This window comes from Phaenicophaeus curvirostris, chromosome 4, assembly GCF_032191515.1.
Source record: "Phaenicophaeus curvirostris isolate KB17595 chromosome 4, BPBGC_Pcur_1.0, whole genome shotgun sequence".
In the NCBI taxonomy this organism is placed as follows: domain Eukaryota; kingdom Metazoa; phylum Chordata; class Aves; order Cuculiformes; family Cuculidae; genus Phaenicophaeus; species Phaenicophaeus curvirostris.
In genome coordinates, this window is record NC_091395.1 from 1809876 (window position 1) to 1825882 (window position 16007).

Sequence of the window (16007 nt, forward strand, 5' to 3'; positions counted from 1 at the left end):
AAGAACAGCTGTGCAGCTGCACTTTTGTTTTTTGCACAAACCACATCTCTTATGAGGTTAGTAAATGAGATAAGGATTTACCAGTGGAAGTGCAGGATCAAGCTAGTTATTTCAGTGCTATGCTGAATGTGCAATAAAACGAAAATACCTGAATACAGAAGATAAAAATGTCAAGATAGTAATGAATCTAATAATTGTTTTTCCTAATACATGGCATGCTAATGCCTCTTTCCAGGTAAGTAGAGACTTTGGCTCTGCCCTAGTGAGTTGCTAACAAGCCCCACATAGGTTCTGCTCTTATATTGCAGTTTTTTCAAACAAACTTAAGTGAAAACCCAAATTCCCAGTAGCTGTACAAAGTATGTAGGAGACATTGATTCTGCCCTATTTGCACCACTGGGATGCAGCATAACCTACTGTGTGCTGATTTAGGGCTGTCCCTTTTTGAATTTGGTGCTGTTATAGTAATTGGGAAGAAAAGCAGATAATGGAAAACAGATTATTTCCCCTGTTCTTGTCCCTGCCCATAGCAGGGGGGTGGAACTAGACGGACGGGTGGGTGAGGTGCTAAGGGGCATGGTTTAGTGTTTGATAGGAATGGTTGGACTCAATGATCTGGTGGGTCTCTTCCAATCTGGTTATTTTGTGGTTCTAGATGATCTTTAAAGTCCCTTCCAACCTGAACTATGCTATGATCCTCTAGAGGATGGAGGTCCTTGCTGGTCTGGCTGTGGCAGCAGTCAGTAGGGATGAGAAGGAAGCATTTGTGGAGGGCTTTGCGGCTGCTGAGCTCTTCTTGATGGCTATGAGCAGCAGTGCCCAGTGCTTTGCGCTCTGGCTGTGCTCCAGCATCTATCTGTACTTGATATAAGCAAAACCATGTGCCTGCTGGGCTGAAAACAGCCACTGTAAAGGCCGATTGATGGGGCTTTGATTGATGATGGGTTGGAGGCTGCGGTTGATTGCTTGATGGGGTTGCTGCTGATTGGCGCAGCCTGCGCTTCGTTGATGGGTGGATGGAGGCTGCGCTTAATCCTCCCGCCCGCGCGGGGTCGCTGTGGCGCTCCCGGGGCGCCACGCGTTGGGGTGCGGGGGGCAGCATGTCGGGCCGGCAGGGGAACAAGCTGCCCAGCAACCTGCCGCAGCTGCAGAACCTCATCAAGCGGGATGCGCCCTCCTACACCGAGGAGGTGAGGCATGGGGGCGCCGGGGGTGCCGGGGCCGCGGGGACCGGCGGCGCTGACGGGCGGCCCGTGCTCAGTTCCTCCAGCAGTACCACCACTACCAGTCCCACCTGGAGATCTTCACCTTCCAGCCGGACAAGCCCAGCAAGGACCTGGAGGAGCTGGTCATGTTCCTGGCGCAGGTAAGGCCCTCTCGCTGCCTTGCTGGGGCTGCTCCCTTCCCGCAGCTCCCGGAGCGTTCCCGTGTCTCTCCCCACCCAGGTTGCGCACTGCTACCCGGAGCACATGGGCGGCTTTCCCCGGCAGCTGCAGGAGCTGCTGTCCCAGCACCACACCGTCCTGGACGCAGACCTGCGCATGGTGAGGCCGTGCCGAGCGGCATTGCGTTTGCTTTCCCCGTTTCCTCAGAAAGATGCAAACTGGAGAGTACAAAGAGGTTTTCGTTCTAATTCCATGTTCTTCCTTTCCAGACGTTCTGCAAGGCTTTGATCCTGTTAAGAAACAAGAATCTGATCCACCCCACGAGCCTCCTGGAGCTCTTCTTTCAGCTGCTGCGGTGCCACGATAAGCTGCTACGAAAAGTAAGCCATCCGTGCAAAGCCGAGCTTGATTTCCCAGTGGGTTGTGACCACCTCTCCAGAGGTAACGCAGTGCCCGCTGGCAGCTGCCTTCCTTTCCTTGGTAGCAAAGGGAAAAGTTAAAATAGCTCTGCTTTTCCTATAATTGCTGATGCTGGAGGAGAGCCTTGGTCTCTGTAGGATCAGCTGTGACGTGTGATGCTGTGAACACCTGTACTGTGTTGTTGCCAGCCTGTTGTGCGTCCCGAGTGGGAGAGCTTCTGTGTGAGAACTGCAGCTGTTGGAGCAGCCCTTACAGAATTCTTTGTGCAGGCCTACAAGTAAAACAACCAAACCCGCTGCTCATTGAAGGTGTAGTTCAGGTTTTCAGCCTTACTTGCTTTCTGCCGCGAGAACTGCTGAACTGGCCATTGGAACGTGCCTGAATGAAACGGGGTAGGATTTTAAGCCCTGCTTCAGGCTGTTTGCTTTCCTGCATCGCTGTTTGTTTGGTAAATTAAGTGTGCTTTCCAGATACATCACAATGAAGTGTGGATGAGACTTCTCAGGATAACTTCTTGTTTTTCTAACTGTAACTTAAAGGGGAAAGCTAGTATTGTCAGTGGAGGGCAACCTGGGCTGTTGTTTTAGCATGCGGAGGCGTTGGGGGAACAGTAATGCACCTGTTGTTGGGCCTGTGTGGGTCATGCCCTGTTCTCTCTCTGTTCACAGACTTTGTACACTCACATTGTGTCGGACATCAAGAATGTCAACGCTAAGCACAAAAACAACAAAGTAAACACAGTAAGTATTTCAGCTTTGTTTAACCTTCTGATATTCTGAAAGAAAGACTTGGAATAATAAACGTTTCCAATCTTTGTTCTCAGTCTCTGCAGAACTTCATGTATACGATGCTGAGAGACAGCAATCCCACTGCTGCCAAAATCTCACTGGACGTGATGATTGAGCTTTACAGAAGAAATATCTGGTAGGACTGGCAGGCTCATTTTGATTCTCTATTTCTTGTAGGGTAGCCATCCTGACATCACTTACAGCACGTAGAGAAAAATGTATCGCCAGGGAGCTGGACTGAAATATATTTATCCTCTTTGATTCAGTGGAATGTAATTTGGGTGGGAAGAAATACTGTCTTGCATGAAGTCTTGGTTACGTAGGTTGAATCTTTGGTGCACCTAAGATGTCGCTGAATTCTGCTGCTGCAAAAGGCCAGAGCGGATGTTACCCAGCAGTAAATTACATGAGAAGGTGGTGGGCTGCTCACACTGCTGCATCCCTGGCTGTCAAGATGTATTAAAGACTGATGTAGTTTAGTTGATAACTCCTTTGCTGCTTTTGGTTCTTGCGCAGAAATTAACCGTGTAGAGAGCTAGGAACATGCTCTGTGATACCACTGGCCAGCAGCATGTCTGTGGCAGGATGCTAACAGTGTAGTTCTTAGCCAGGCGAAATTCCCAGCAGCTTCCACATGAGCTACACTGGGGTGTGAATGGCATTATATGCTCTCCATCAATTGCAAGGAAGTGCAGCTGGCAGATGTGGTGCATGGGTGTATTTGGGCACAGGGAGCTTTGATGTGGAGCATTCCAGGAATATTGCCTCCATGGCACACATAAAAATGTCTTGGTAGCTTCATTAAGATATTTTTGTATAGCAGTGGGTTGAGGACTATTGCAAAGGAGAAAGAACAGGGACTGATGAAAATCGGTGTTGCTGCAAGGTGAACTTTGGTTATTTTAGCAAGTAGGTTTTTAATTATGTGACATCTGGTATAAAATCCAGTTAATTCCTGCAGCTTTCTTACAAACCCTTATTTTTAAATCATAGTTTATTTCAAAGCTATCTAGTGGATTTTATAATAAAAGTTAGAATTCTATGCTGATTTTTTTTTTGTATCTGGCAGGTCAGTTGTTTTGTGTTTATCTGTGGAAGAAATGGTTACCTGTATTAATTTCTGTAACTGGAGATGATTGATTCTGTCCCTTCAGTCAGTGTGAACTAGGTGAACATAAGTGTGTTTTTATTTAGATGAAGCCACTGCTATGTTAGAACTACTAAAAAAACCTGACATAAGCTTAACTTTGCCAACATAACTTGGAGTGCTAAAAGACTTGATTTTAATGAAGCTTCCTGCTTGTTAAGAGTCACATTTCATCAGACTTAATTTTCTGAGAATTTTGAAATTGTGAAACTTGAAGTAAAAGATGATGTTTTGTTTTATGCCAGGAACGATGCCAAAACAGTAAATGTCATCACGACTGCCTGCTTTTCTAAAGTGACAAAGGTGAGAAGAGAAATCTCCTGATGAAACTAGATGTTGCCTAAGCTGTGTTTGTGGGCCCGTTGTAAATGTTCCTGTCCTACCTGAGCTTGCGTTGCTTTTCAGGTCTTGGTTGCTAGTTTGAAGTTCTTCCTTGGGAGAGACGAAGATGAGAAACAAGACAGTGACTCGGAATCTGAGGTGGGTGTTGTGGTTAAATCTTCTCTCCTCTCTTCTTCAAAATCTAGTGGGTCTGTTATCCTAGTGACCAGGCTCCATTGGTCTGTCTGCTTTAGTGTTACTTAGTTTTCCATCTTGTTTCCTCTCCTGATGTTTCTATGCTTCACAAAAAAAGCTCAGTGTTTTTGACAGCTGGTCAGCCTGGATTGTGAAGAGATCAGTTGCTAGCTGTGCAGTGTAGAGTTGTGGGAAGAGGCTTTCACCTGCTGTAAATCTCACACGATCCTGAGAAATATTGATACTTTTTGTTTCTTTAACTCCTGTCTGAAGCCTGATTTTATCCAAATCTTGTTTTCTTTGCCTTATCTCTCAAGGATGATGCTCCCACAGCCAGAGATCTGATGGTAAGGTACGCGACTAACAAGAAAACCACCAAGCGCAAGAAGAAACTGGAAAAAGCGATGAAGGTCCTCAAGGTGAGGAGAGCAGCATCTGACTTGCCAATGTTTTAGCTTAATCCTTCGCATGCAGGAATCTTACTATTGCCCCTGTCATCTTGGCTATTTTTTACCACCTTTTCTAGGTGGAAGTTCTCAAGTGTTCTTGCATCCACTGGCCAGGCACATGTCATGTTTGCCTGGAAGAGAGCTGTTTTGAAACAAACTTGGTCTAAGAGGAGGATTAGTTCTGCTCTGGGTATCCTTTTGGTGGTCCTTTGCTATAAAGTATGTGGTGTCTTGATAAATAACTCCTTAATGCAGCCCCTGTTGCCTCTTAGGTCAGGTGGCAGGAAGCTCTATGCAGCTGAATGATAGTTTGCTTGTTAAAGTGCCTCTTTTTGAAATGGAGAATGGCAAAGAGCAGCTTTTAGCAGCAGCCTAAAACTGAAGCACTTGCAACTTTTTCATGGGAAGAAATAAATGTCTCGCTTACTCTTTTTGCCATGCAGAAACAGAAGAAGAAGAGCAAGCCAGAGGTGTTCAACTTCTCTGCTATTCACTTGATTCATGATCCCCAAGGTGAGAGTGCATTGTATTGTGTTTTCTCTAGTTGTGTTAGTCCCAGGCACAGAGGCTCAGACACAACTCAGAAAGGAGCATGGCAGTGCTAAGTAGATAAAATGTGACAGTGGGTTACTTGCAGTGTGCTTCATCTTAGAGTTTCATAGCCCTTTGAAATGCTGACATCAGTCCTGTTGGGTTTGTTGTAGTGGAACACTAGTAGGTAGACAAGGAAGGAGCAATATCACTCGCTCAAGGTTGCTACAGATGAGGCATGGCTCTCTGCCTCTTTCTTGAATGTGTGAAGGCCATAATCTGTGCGAATGGGGAGTACTTGAGCTACTACAGCTCGTTCAGCTTACCCCCCTTCCAAAGAGTGTTCCTGTTCCAGTCCAATGTTTGTCTAAGATCACTTGTCTTGGTTGTAGTCTGTTCTGGTGAACCTCTGGGGGTTTTGTTTTTCAGATGAACTCAGAATGTACCTAAAAAAATCTAGCTTTAAATGCTGAGCCTGTACTTATTATGTGTGGAACCCCCCTGCTGGTCTTCTGCTCTGAACCTATGTGCAGCCTTAGACCTTCTAGGTGTGACAGAACCAAAATAACCCATTGGGAGAAGTGCTCTGACTGCCTTTAATTTCTTCTGTGCAAGGCCACTGGGGCTTAAAGAAACTGATTGCCTTTTTTAACCTAATCACAGTAGAGTTCTGCTTTGTGCTCTTTAAGTCTACCACAAATCTATTGTTGCTCCTTCTAGACTTTGCAGAGAAACTGCTCAAGCAGCTGGAGAGCTGTAAAGAACGATTTGAAGTGAAGATGATGCTGATGGACCTAATATCAAGGCTAGTTGGAATACACGAGGTACATACTCTGATAATTCTATAGTGGTCTGATGGTAGCCAGTCTGGCCTGGCTGGTGGCATGCCCTCGCCTTGTGCCTCTGGAAAAGGAGATTTAATTTTGCTGTGTGTGGAGAAGTGCAGATGTATGGTTGTTCCTCATGGAATGGTGCAGTGGCATAGACTGCTGTGGTACTAAGTGAGGTTTTCTGGAGAAAGCTGTGGATCTGTGACTGCTGAGCTGCCTCTAAGAAACAGATGAGAACATCTATTATTGAAGACCTTTGTGCTCCTTCAAAGGAGAAGGGTTTTCCAAAGGAGTCCAGCAATTGCTTATGAACAGGACTTCAAGGTATAGCCAGAGTTTGATCAAATTTATTGGAGTCTCATTTTGTTCTGGGAGAGGAGATTGTATCCGTGAGGGGAAGGGAAGTGGCATCAGCCACAGGATCATGCAGCAGGATGCCCTAATTTGATTTCTGTGCAGCCTAACAAGAACCACTCTGAATTTCACAGAGCTTGGGACTGAGTATTTCCTTTGTCAGAGTAATTTCCTCATCTCCACATATGTCAAGGTCAGGACAGGAGAACGCATTGTGCAATAAAATCCAAGGCATTTGGAGAGCAAGATGTGTAGAATCACTGGTTGTTTTAAAGCTTAGCAGCCTATGAAGGTGATCTCTAGTTAAGAGAAGAAGCTAACCTGTGACAACTTACTTCTTTTTGCAGCTTTTTCTTTTTAATTTCTACCCCTTCATTCAGAGATTCCTCCAGCCCCATCAGAGAGGTAAGAGGCTGCTAGCAGAGAACACTGCTGGTCTGTCCATGACATGCGTACAGTCAGTTCTTGGAAGTGGTGCTGTAACTGAACAGGTAGCAGTAGCTAAGCAGAAGCAGCAATCCAGCGGGTGTGGGTGAAAGATGTAAAAGGCCTTGATTGCCAGAAATGCAAATCACTGAGGACTTTTATGGAAGCTGTTTGCACTCAGCGCTCCTTCCCTCAGCATTTGTGAAAACCCAGCAATGGAATAAAATTAATCTACTGACTCCCTAGTTGCTTGCTAACCCTGGCTGGTTGAACTGAGCATGAATGCCTTTTGCAGCTTTGCTTTACTGGTGGTTCACTCTAGTTCTAGAGCATTCCTTTTCACCTTAGCTGGCTGCTAAAGGCCTGTGCTGCAGCTGGGGTGGAAACCAGGTGAGTTCCTGATGCTTGGTGGGAGAGGAGGAATGGTTGTCCCACATAATTTAAGACTGAAATGGCTGTGAGACTTAGACTGAGCAGCTTGTTGAGACAGCACTTCTGGAAATGTTTATTGGCCAGGCTAAGCTGCAGCAATATATTTTGCATTCTTCCCACATTTCTTTTCTTCCAGAAGTGACAAAGATTCTTCTGTTTGCTGCACAAGCTTCACATCAGCTGGTACCACCTGAGGTCAGTACTTCACCTGTCTTTAGTGATGTTAAAAATGGGAGGTCCACATGGAAATAGAGTGTGTTCGAGGGGAGGGGGATAAGGGAATTTGGGCTGAGCCTTTGTCTTGAAAAGCTTATGGTAATTTTGGCTCCTTCTGCAAGTTCCAAGGGATTGTTTTAAATAAAAGAGGAAGAAAACCTCATCCACATCTGTCTTCATTTTTGCAAGAGAACTTGTCGCTATAGCCTGGAAATATTCTCTACACACGAGTCCTGAGCTCTGTTTTTCTGTGAAAATGCTTCTGTTGTCTTTGTTAAGAATATGTAATCATTTTCGTTGTATTAAATATTCATTGTTTATTTAACTCTTTTCTTATTCTCAGATTATCCAGTCGGTGTTAATGACTATTGCCAACAACTTTGTCACTGACAAGAATTCTGGAGAGGTCATGACTGTAGGGTGAGTACAGAATCTTATGAAAACTGTGAAACTCTCTCTCATTGTGGAAAAATGTTTCTTTTTTAAACCACCTGCAACTTATTCCTGTCATTCGTACTGCAGTCTCAAGAACTTGCCTGCCTGAAAACCACCTAGGACAGTATCTCAGCATTAGCTTTCCTTATTTTTGTTGGCAGTGTTTTAAATTTCCCCAGAATTATGAGTTTCTGAGCTTGGTGCTGTGATTTGACTTTTCTGGATTTCATGATGGTGTGGGGTTTTTTTGTTTTGTCATTTTGTCTTGTGTTTTTCTTCCTTCCTGGATATTATTTCTGTTTTGAGGGCAGGCCTCTGGTCTGTGAATTAACGAGATTGTATATACCTAGTAAATGGCTGAATCTTAGTTTAGGACTCTATACTTTTATGTTTTGTGGATGAAATTTCACAACTGAAAACAACTGTAAGTGTTAGCAGGACTGTAATATGTTTTCTTTGACTGATCAGGAGAGGTGTTCTTGAAAGCTCTGGTGTAATTGGGTTGGAGAAAGGTAAATGCAGGAGAAGAGTTAAACTGTCAGAGGCAAACTATTGTGTGTAGACACATTTTGAGTATTTTGTGAGCTATTCATGTGGTTTTAAGTCAGATATTTAGGGTGCAAAGTGTGTGCATGACAATGATTTAAAAGGGAACTTGCATGAGCCCTTGGACTTAGTTGCACTGGCCTTAGCCTGCTCGTGGTTGACTCCAGAACTGTTTATTGATTTTATATTTATTTTCTTATGGTGGCCTGGTGATTGTTTGACTGCTTTTCTGTCTGCTTGGGTGCAGACTTCAGTTGCAGAATCTGAGGCCTAGGATCAGATTAAAGAATAGCTGCAGAGTAGGGTATGGACAAAAGTTGGAGTGGGTTGGAGAACCATGGCATGGAGAGCTCATTGTGATGTTCTCCTCTGTTACACTAAATGTTGTAAAAAAGCTGTAGCGGGTTCCAGATAATTCAGTCTACTACTGGGCCAGTCTCTCCCAATTGTGGTGTTCAGAAAATAATTCACTTCTCATTTGTTAGAATCAATGCAATAAAAGAAATCACTGCAAGATGTCCATTAGCCATGACTGAAGATCTGCTCCAAGACCTTGTTCAGTACAAGACTCATAAAAATAAAAGTAAGTTTATTACATGCATCCGACTCCTAATTCTTTTCTCATGTGTCATCTGTTCCTCAGTTGTTATAGCCTTCATTACAGTGATGTCGTAATTGTTTTTTGTGGGGGCTGAGAGGTATCACTTTCAATATGTCTGTGGCATTTCTCTGTGTCTGGAGTGTATATACGTGGGAGATAGAACAGTCGAGGGTAGTTATGGCAGGGGAGCCGACTGACAGAACTGAAGAAGAGAAACTGCTTGCTAATAAAGATTTAGCTCTAATGGAGAGAAATCAGAGGGAGCTGTGACTTCAGAAAAGGCATCAGCAGGCTATAAATAGTGGTGATCTGAGTGGGCTTTCAGTTTGCTCAGAACTCTGCTTTTCTCTACTTCTTCCTGACTGTCTTTTTCTCTGGGCAGATGTGATGATGTCTGCAAGGACTCTGATACATCTTTTCCGTTCCCTGAATCCAGAGATGCTGCAGAAGAAATTCAGGGCAAGTGTTGTTTTATGCGCTTTGCATTCATCATGAACACAGGCTCACGTACTCAAAAATGGTATCAGGTCTCACAGCATCTTGAGAAGGAGGTGCAGTCACTCCTGTGCTCTTCCTCTGCCTGCTCCCTTGCTGCCCTTTGGCGTGGCATGCTCTTACTTCAAGATTTTTGTGGTTCACAGTTATCAGATTCATTGACAGAAGGATTGTGCTACAGAAGCTTGACTGTCTTCCTAGAGTTCATTAACTTTTTAGTAATTGAAGATCTTTTTGTATTTCATCAGGCAGAATCTATCTTTTCCATGTGCACTGTCCTCTCCCGCAGATTTTTTTCATGGACTCGTGGGCATTAAAACAGCAGCCTGTTTAACACACGTTTTGTTAACTGACAGGGTAAGCCTACTGAGGCCTCGCTGGAAGCCAGGATCCACGAATATGGAGAACTGGATGCCAAAGATTATATTCCAGGAGCAGAAGTACTGGATGTTGAGAATCAAAAGGAAAAGGGAGGAAACCAAGAGGAAGGTTGGCCTTTTTTTTTTCTTTTCTATTTTTATCACTTCTGTTTTAAGCATCACTATCACAAAGATTTTATTTGGACATAAAACTTGATGTTTGTGCATTTTATTTGCTGTTGTCACACACTGCGTGGCTTGCATGTGTCTGTATGTGGGCCATTAGGTAGCACTGATTGTATCCCTGAGGAAGTGCAATTTATCCAGTTAAGTCTGTTACTGTGTGGTGTTTCGATAGACAAACGGATGGAAAAGCAGAGGGACAGCTATGAAATTCCATGTGTTCAGCTAAAAGTTTTTTGTTGCTTATTCAAAACCACAAAAGTAGTACTTTAAACTAGTATTTGGCTTTTTTAATTCATGTCGGGCATAAATGCTCCACACTACCTGGAACCTGTGTCTGAATCAGGAAAAGATGGGGAGGGACTTAAAAATCAAGGCACAAGAGTTTGGCAAACCCAGCTTGAGGGCAGTGGAGAAATTGTGATGGAAGAGCAAACACTCCAATGTTTCTTCTGCCTGTGAATGCAGTGATTAGTATAGCAACCTTTGCTTTGGTTTCTGAAGCTGATAACCAGCTCATCAGTCAGTTTGAACAACAGAGAAGAGCAGCAGCACATATACTATAGGAAGTAACTTAGCTATAAACTGTGTTGCTTCCCTCCTTGGTTTAGATAACAGGGAACGGTAAGCTACTGTGTTTCTTCAGAGAATGGCCCAAATACACTTTGTTTTGAGGATCTTTAACTTCAGATGAGAGTTAAGCTTTGCAAAGCATAGCATTGTGGTGCAGCTTCTTCCTGTGATGCTGACTGGTTGCAAACTGCTTTGGGTGGTTTTTTTATGTCTGACTTGTTCTGAGTGAATGAGGTATATGTAAATGCATCACCTGTAAGGACTCTCATTGCCCTCATTCCACTGAAAGCTAATAATAAATAAGTGTGTGAAGGCGTCTGTAGCTCACAGCAATGACCAAACACACCAGCTGATTTAAACAGCCTGGTGCATGTATGGGGGTGTGTTTTCAAGGATCTTACCCAGCTACATCCAGTTATCACTATGAAGATTGGTGTATGTAATTGAGTGTGCATGTGGTGTGTGTATGCTAAGGAATCAAAGCTGAGGGGGTTGCACAGCTCTGAACCAGCTGCAAGTTGGGTGGAGTTTGGGAGCTGAACCTCCCAGTGGAAAAGCATGGCAGCTGCTGGCCTGTTTAACTGTGGGTGTTTCCCAAGAATCATTAACAAATAGCAGTCAGATGTTAAGTATCTCATGTATTTGTTGTATCTATGAGGTTCTGAGGCTGGGATGCTGAAGCCCTTAGAGCTTCCTTGTTTGGTAAGTGTGTTCCTGGGCATAAGTGCAGTTAAACACAGAGGTAATCAAAGGCAGTGAGAGCTTGTTACTCCATCTGAAATAATTTCAAACTCAAGCAGTTAAAGAGAGTCTGCATTAACGACGCTGTGCACTTCTTCCCCTGAGCAGATGGCTGGGAAAGTGCTAGTCTGAGCGAGGAGGAAGATAATGAAGATGGAGAATGGATTGACGTCCATCATTCCTCAGATGAGGAGCAGCAAGCAGTAGTGAGTTCCAAGTATCTTCTATCCCAAACGCAAATAAGCCTTGTTAATAGGAGACCAGACCCTCTTGCTCTGTACCTTCACAAGGCTGCTCATAACTAACTCTGCAGGGCTGCACAGTAACCTGACCAGGCTCAGGGAGGCTGAGGTACTCTTCAGCACCTCTGCTGTGTGTGCGTGTTCTTCAGGCGAGGGAGGGAGAGGGGAGAGTTCTGTCCCAGTGCCATATTCCTTCAAAGCCATGATACTTACATGAGTGCTTTTATTCCATTTGAAATATGAGGGAGAGCAAGTCCATTGTTCTTCTACTAATACACATGGGATATAAGACAATGAAGAATGCTAACAGCTGGTTATAGCATTTCCCAATGGTGTTGCCCTACATTGGGAGGCAAGGGTCATGGATTATGGCACAGAAATGGTTTGTTAAGCTCTGGATAATTCTTTTGCACTCTCTTCAAAAGGCAGAGAAGGTGAAAAGCATGCCAGTAGAGGAACGAAAAGCTAAAGCTGCAGCAGTCAGTACAAGCAGGCTGCTAACCCAAGAAGACTTCCACAAAATACGCCTTGCCCAGCTCTCCAAAGAACTTAATGCTGCACCTGGTAAAGCTGCCAAGAGGAAAATGATTGAAATAGATGATGAAGAGGAGGGCAGGTAGGATATGAAATATGGATGAGTGCTTACTTTTCCCTACAACTTGGTGATGTAGCTTTGAATCACAGCAGGGCACAGAGCTCTGCTGTTGGTCAGTATTCCCTGGTGCGAGGTGGCAAACAGCCACACAGTTGAGAAGGGCTCCTGGCCCCATGGATTTGTTTACATCTGGGAAAAGAGACCGGAGGTGATGGGATCTACGGGACTGTTCTCCTTATTCAGACCAGTACACGTTTTTTGTAGCAATAGTTACATGATTGTAACTCCACAGAGTTGCTTAAACTTTGTGGTTAAAGCGGGGCTTGAAAAAAGAGTAATGAGACTTCAGTAAGGGTCATCCCAACAACAACAGAGAACAAGAAGCGTTTCTGTGAAAGGAATGTTTATAGGAAGACAGTTGGCATAAGAGATTGGCGAGGCAAGTCTGCAGGAAGTCTTGTTTTTCTTGCCAGATGAAGCTTTGTGTGTGATGGCCTTTTGTTGGATTTTTGTGTGTAGGGGAGAGCTGCTTTCACTCAGAGATATTGAACATCTGCATAAGAAGCCTAAATCAGACAAGGAGACCAGACTGGCAACTGCAATGGTGAGGAACTTGGCTGTTTCATGTCTTCCAAGATGTGGGTTTGTGTTTTTATCTCCTGCAGAAGGAGGAGGTGGGGTTGCATATCTTGAGATGGGTGTCCAGCTGCCCTCTGTGTTGAGAAATGTTCTGGCTTTTTTTTTTTTCCTGTTGTATCAGGGCTGTAACATAAACAGCCTCTTGCTGATCACAGGTGACAAACAAAATACAGATGTACTCTGTTCTCACTGTGACTTAATAGAGCCAGCATGGAAGAATGCATATAATGTACATGGAAAGTCATACTGAACCTGGATTTGTTACTGCCGTAGAACCTGTCACCTTAATAGCTGATGCTAACTGTAGGAAAAGTAAAATGACCTCCTGCTGTTATGTATTATTTTCTATTCTAGGCTGGAAAAACGGACAGAAAAGAATTTGTGAAAAAGAAAACAAGAATTAACCCATTTGCCAGCTCTTCTAACAAAGAAAAGCAAAAGCACAAGAACTTCATGATGATGAGATATAGCCATAATGTCCGGACAAAAAATAAGCGTTCTTTCAGGGAAAAACAGGTAATATTTAATGATGAAAATAGATGGGTCAGTCTAAGCAGTAACCTTATAATGCAGGTGAAGTGCTGTTGATCCTGTGGCCTCAGTTGTTGCGGTTCACTTTGGTTTAATCGCTGGAAAGGTCGGTGGGGAAGGTAGCATCCCTTGAATCCTACCCCAGAGAAGGTATATTAGAGATTGCAGAGGTGGAAAGCTTTTGTCAATCTCCTCTCAAGGACCAAGCCCTGTTGCAAAGTCATGTGCAGGTTCGGAAAGCAGTGAAAATGTGATTTGTTTTCCTTTACATAAATTCATGCAGATCATATTGGAATGCTGTCTGTAATCCTTTGCCAGAAGGAGTCGTAACTACTTGTTACGGAGGAGCTGTTTTTTGGGACAAGCTTTTAGTGTGTTCCTTCACTCTCCATATTTTTTCTTTCACCTTTCCCCTGTTACCATCATATTATGGATTGGTCTGTCCTGCCCTTGAGGTCATCTAATAGTTGGTACTCCAGGCACAGATGTAAATGCTATTTATTACCCATTTGAAACTGCTTAGAAGAAAACAAATCACTTCAGTTGAGCCTGCCACAGTAGCTTCACAATGTGCTGTCCTCTGTGGTGAAGCCCCTGCCCTCTGCTGCTTCCTCAGCTGTGAGCTTGGTCCTGGCACTTCTGCAAGGCCGTACGAGCCACAAACGTATCTGGCAGTGCAGTTACTGTGTGTTCCTATCAAGGGTGGCTGAAGGGGCATTTAGAAGGCAAGACAGGAAATTTGGGGCATATCTGTGCTCCTAAAGGCCCTGGGCAGGGGGCCCACATTGCTCCCACAGGTGTCTGGGGTTGGATGAGCTGGCAGAAGGGTGTGTGGATGTTCACTGCTCCTGTGGCGCAGTTCAGCTGGGCATAATGCCTGAACCATGTGTGATAGTGGTGCCAGAGGGTTTTCTGGGCATCTTGCCTTGCCTTGCTGTGTTTCACCTTCACAAGGTAAGTCTGCTAACAATGAAAATCTGCCTTAAAATCCTTTAATCTGGCAGATGGCCAGTCTAGGGTTTTACAGGGTGTTATAAAATTGAACTCCGTTGGATGTGTTCCAAGAAGAACTTTTACACTGCTCCAGTTGTGCAGGACTTTTATTTCTGTGGGGTGTTGATTTTTGTGCTTTCTTGCTATGTTCAGTCTTGTGCTAGAGTGCATTTAGATGCTGTTTTTACAACCTCTCCATTTTGACCCGTTTCCAGGATTGTTTGTTGCCTGAAGAGCAGCAAGACTGGAATTGTTTATAGACTCAATGGAGAGAACAGCGTTTACGTTGAACAGGAAAGCTTGGACTGGCAGCCTTTCTGCCTCACCCCAAATAAGGCTGACCATGTTAAAACGAATCTTAAAATACACAGAAACCAGTGCAAACAAACAATACAGCCCTTTTAGAAAACCACTGTTTACAATGATTGTCATACTTGTCACACTTCCTCTAAAAAGCCACCTTGAGTGGTTTCAGTCCTAACTCCCAGTTAATGTTTCGATATTAAATATAATGCCTGAACAGTGAAAGAATACTTTTTTTTCATACTACTTTCACTAAAGTTGGTCTGTAGCGTGAGTTCTGTTGACCATGATTTAGAAATCTTTGTTAAGTGGGTTGAAGTACTGTACGTGTAAGGTACTGTGTTCTGCTGCACTCTTTGGTAGAACATAGTGGACTCTTGTCTGTAGTCCACAGCTAAATCCCCTCATCAGCTAAAACATGTCTGAAACACACTTGTAAAAATCCTAGCATCCCTCTTTTCCCCATGGAAAGCAGCTTTGTAATACTCTTTCAAAAAACACCATTTAATCCTGCTTACCTCTCAGCTGGACTGGAGTCTTTTCTTGATCTCTTCTAGTTGAATATGGGTCAGTGGAAGAACAGTTTATGGTAGTATAATCTTTTTCATTATATAGGATCTGCTAATGATGTACCAAAATGTGTTGGTTTAGAACCCAGCTCCTTAAGCGTACTGTTGAGGTTAGTCAAGTAACCACAGCCACTGAAGTCGTTACCATTTGCCAGTTACTGCTCCCAGTTTAGCTGATAAGCTATTGTTGTGTTTCTCTGAGGCTGAAGTGGGTTGTTGAAGTGATAGTGTTATTGTCTGCTTACTTAGTACTCTCTTACCTGACTATTCCACTCTTGTCCCATGTTTAGCTGGCTCTTCGAGATGCACTTCTGAAAAAGAGAAGACGGCTGCTGAAATAACAAAATGGTGATGGAGAGAACTTCTTCACCCTTCAAGAAATAGCCCTTGAAATTTCCAGGCACCACTACCCCAGAGGGAAAACGGGACTGAAATGCTTTGTGGATTTATCTTTGTTCTGTTCAGAATTACTAATTGAACACTTCCAAGCTGTTGGATGTTGCATCCACAGGACAGATGGAAGAGGCCTTAATCCTTGCGGGATTTTGATTATTCTGAAAGCATTTTAGGGAAGAAGGCAATTATCTTTTACTGAATATAATTTACTTACAGCTGATTTTTGTATGTGTAAGTATTAAAACATACAACCTTATTGTAAAAATATTTTCCCTGAAGCAATTCCTGAGTAGGTAAATGGAAGGAAAAACA

At 43.8% G+C, this 16007-nt stretch overlaps 1 protein-coding gene across 1 annotated transcript; it reads left to right on the forward strand.

Annotated features, from left to right (window-relative positions):
• The first annotated feature begins 1081 nt into the window (after positions 1 to 1081).
• SDAD1 (SDA1 domain containing 1) lies at positions 1082 to 15962 on the forward strand. The gene is made up of 22 exons (XM_069854990.1): positions 1082 to 1190; positions 1262 to 1366; positions 1446 to 1544; positions 1655 to 1765; positions 2474 to 2545; positions 2629 to 2729; positions 3986 to 4043; positions 4146 to 4220; positions 4574 to 4675; positions 5149 to 5218; positions 5957 to 6060; positions 6768 to 6825; positions 7415 to 7473; positions 7838 to 7914; positions 8961 to 9058; positions 9459 to 9535; positions 9928 to 10060; positions 11536 to 11633; positions 12095 to 12285; positions 12784 to 12868; positions 13258 to 13419; positions 15590 to 15962. Exons 1-22 carry the CDS (start codon positions 1101 to 1103, stop codon positions 15638 to 15640), a joined length of 2076 nt encoding a protein of 691 aa, XP_069711091.1. The 5' UTR covers positions 1082 to 1100; the 3' UTR covers positions 15641 to 15962.
• The last annotated feature ends 45 nt before the right edge of the window (positions 15963 to 16007 follow it).

Bases quoted from the DNA above. Each gene is read 5' to 3' on its own strand.
- SDAD1 (XM_069854990.1), top strand. From the start codon at position 1,101: ATGTCGGGCCGGCAGGGGAACAAGCTGCCCAGCAACCTGCCGCAGCTG. The intron at 4,044-4,145 runs GTGAGAAGAGAA...GTTGCTTTTCAG, and splicing joins GCTTTTCTAAAGTGACAAAG to GTCTTGGTTGCTAGTTTGAA. The intron at 4,676-5,148 runs GTGAGGAGAGCA...TTTGCCATGCAG, and splicing joins AAGCGATGAAGGTCCTCAAG to AAACAGAAGAAGAAGAGCAA.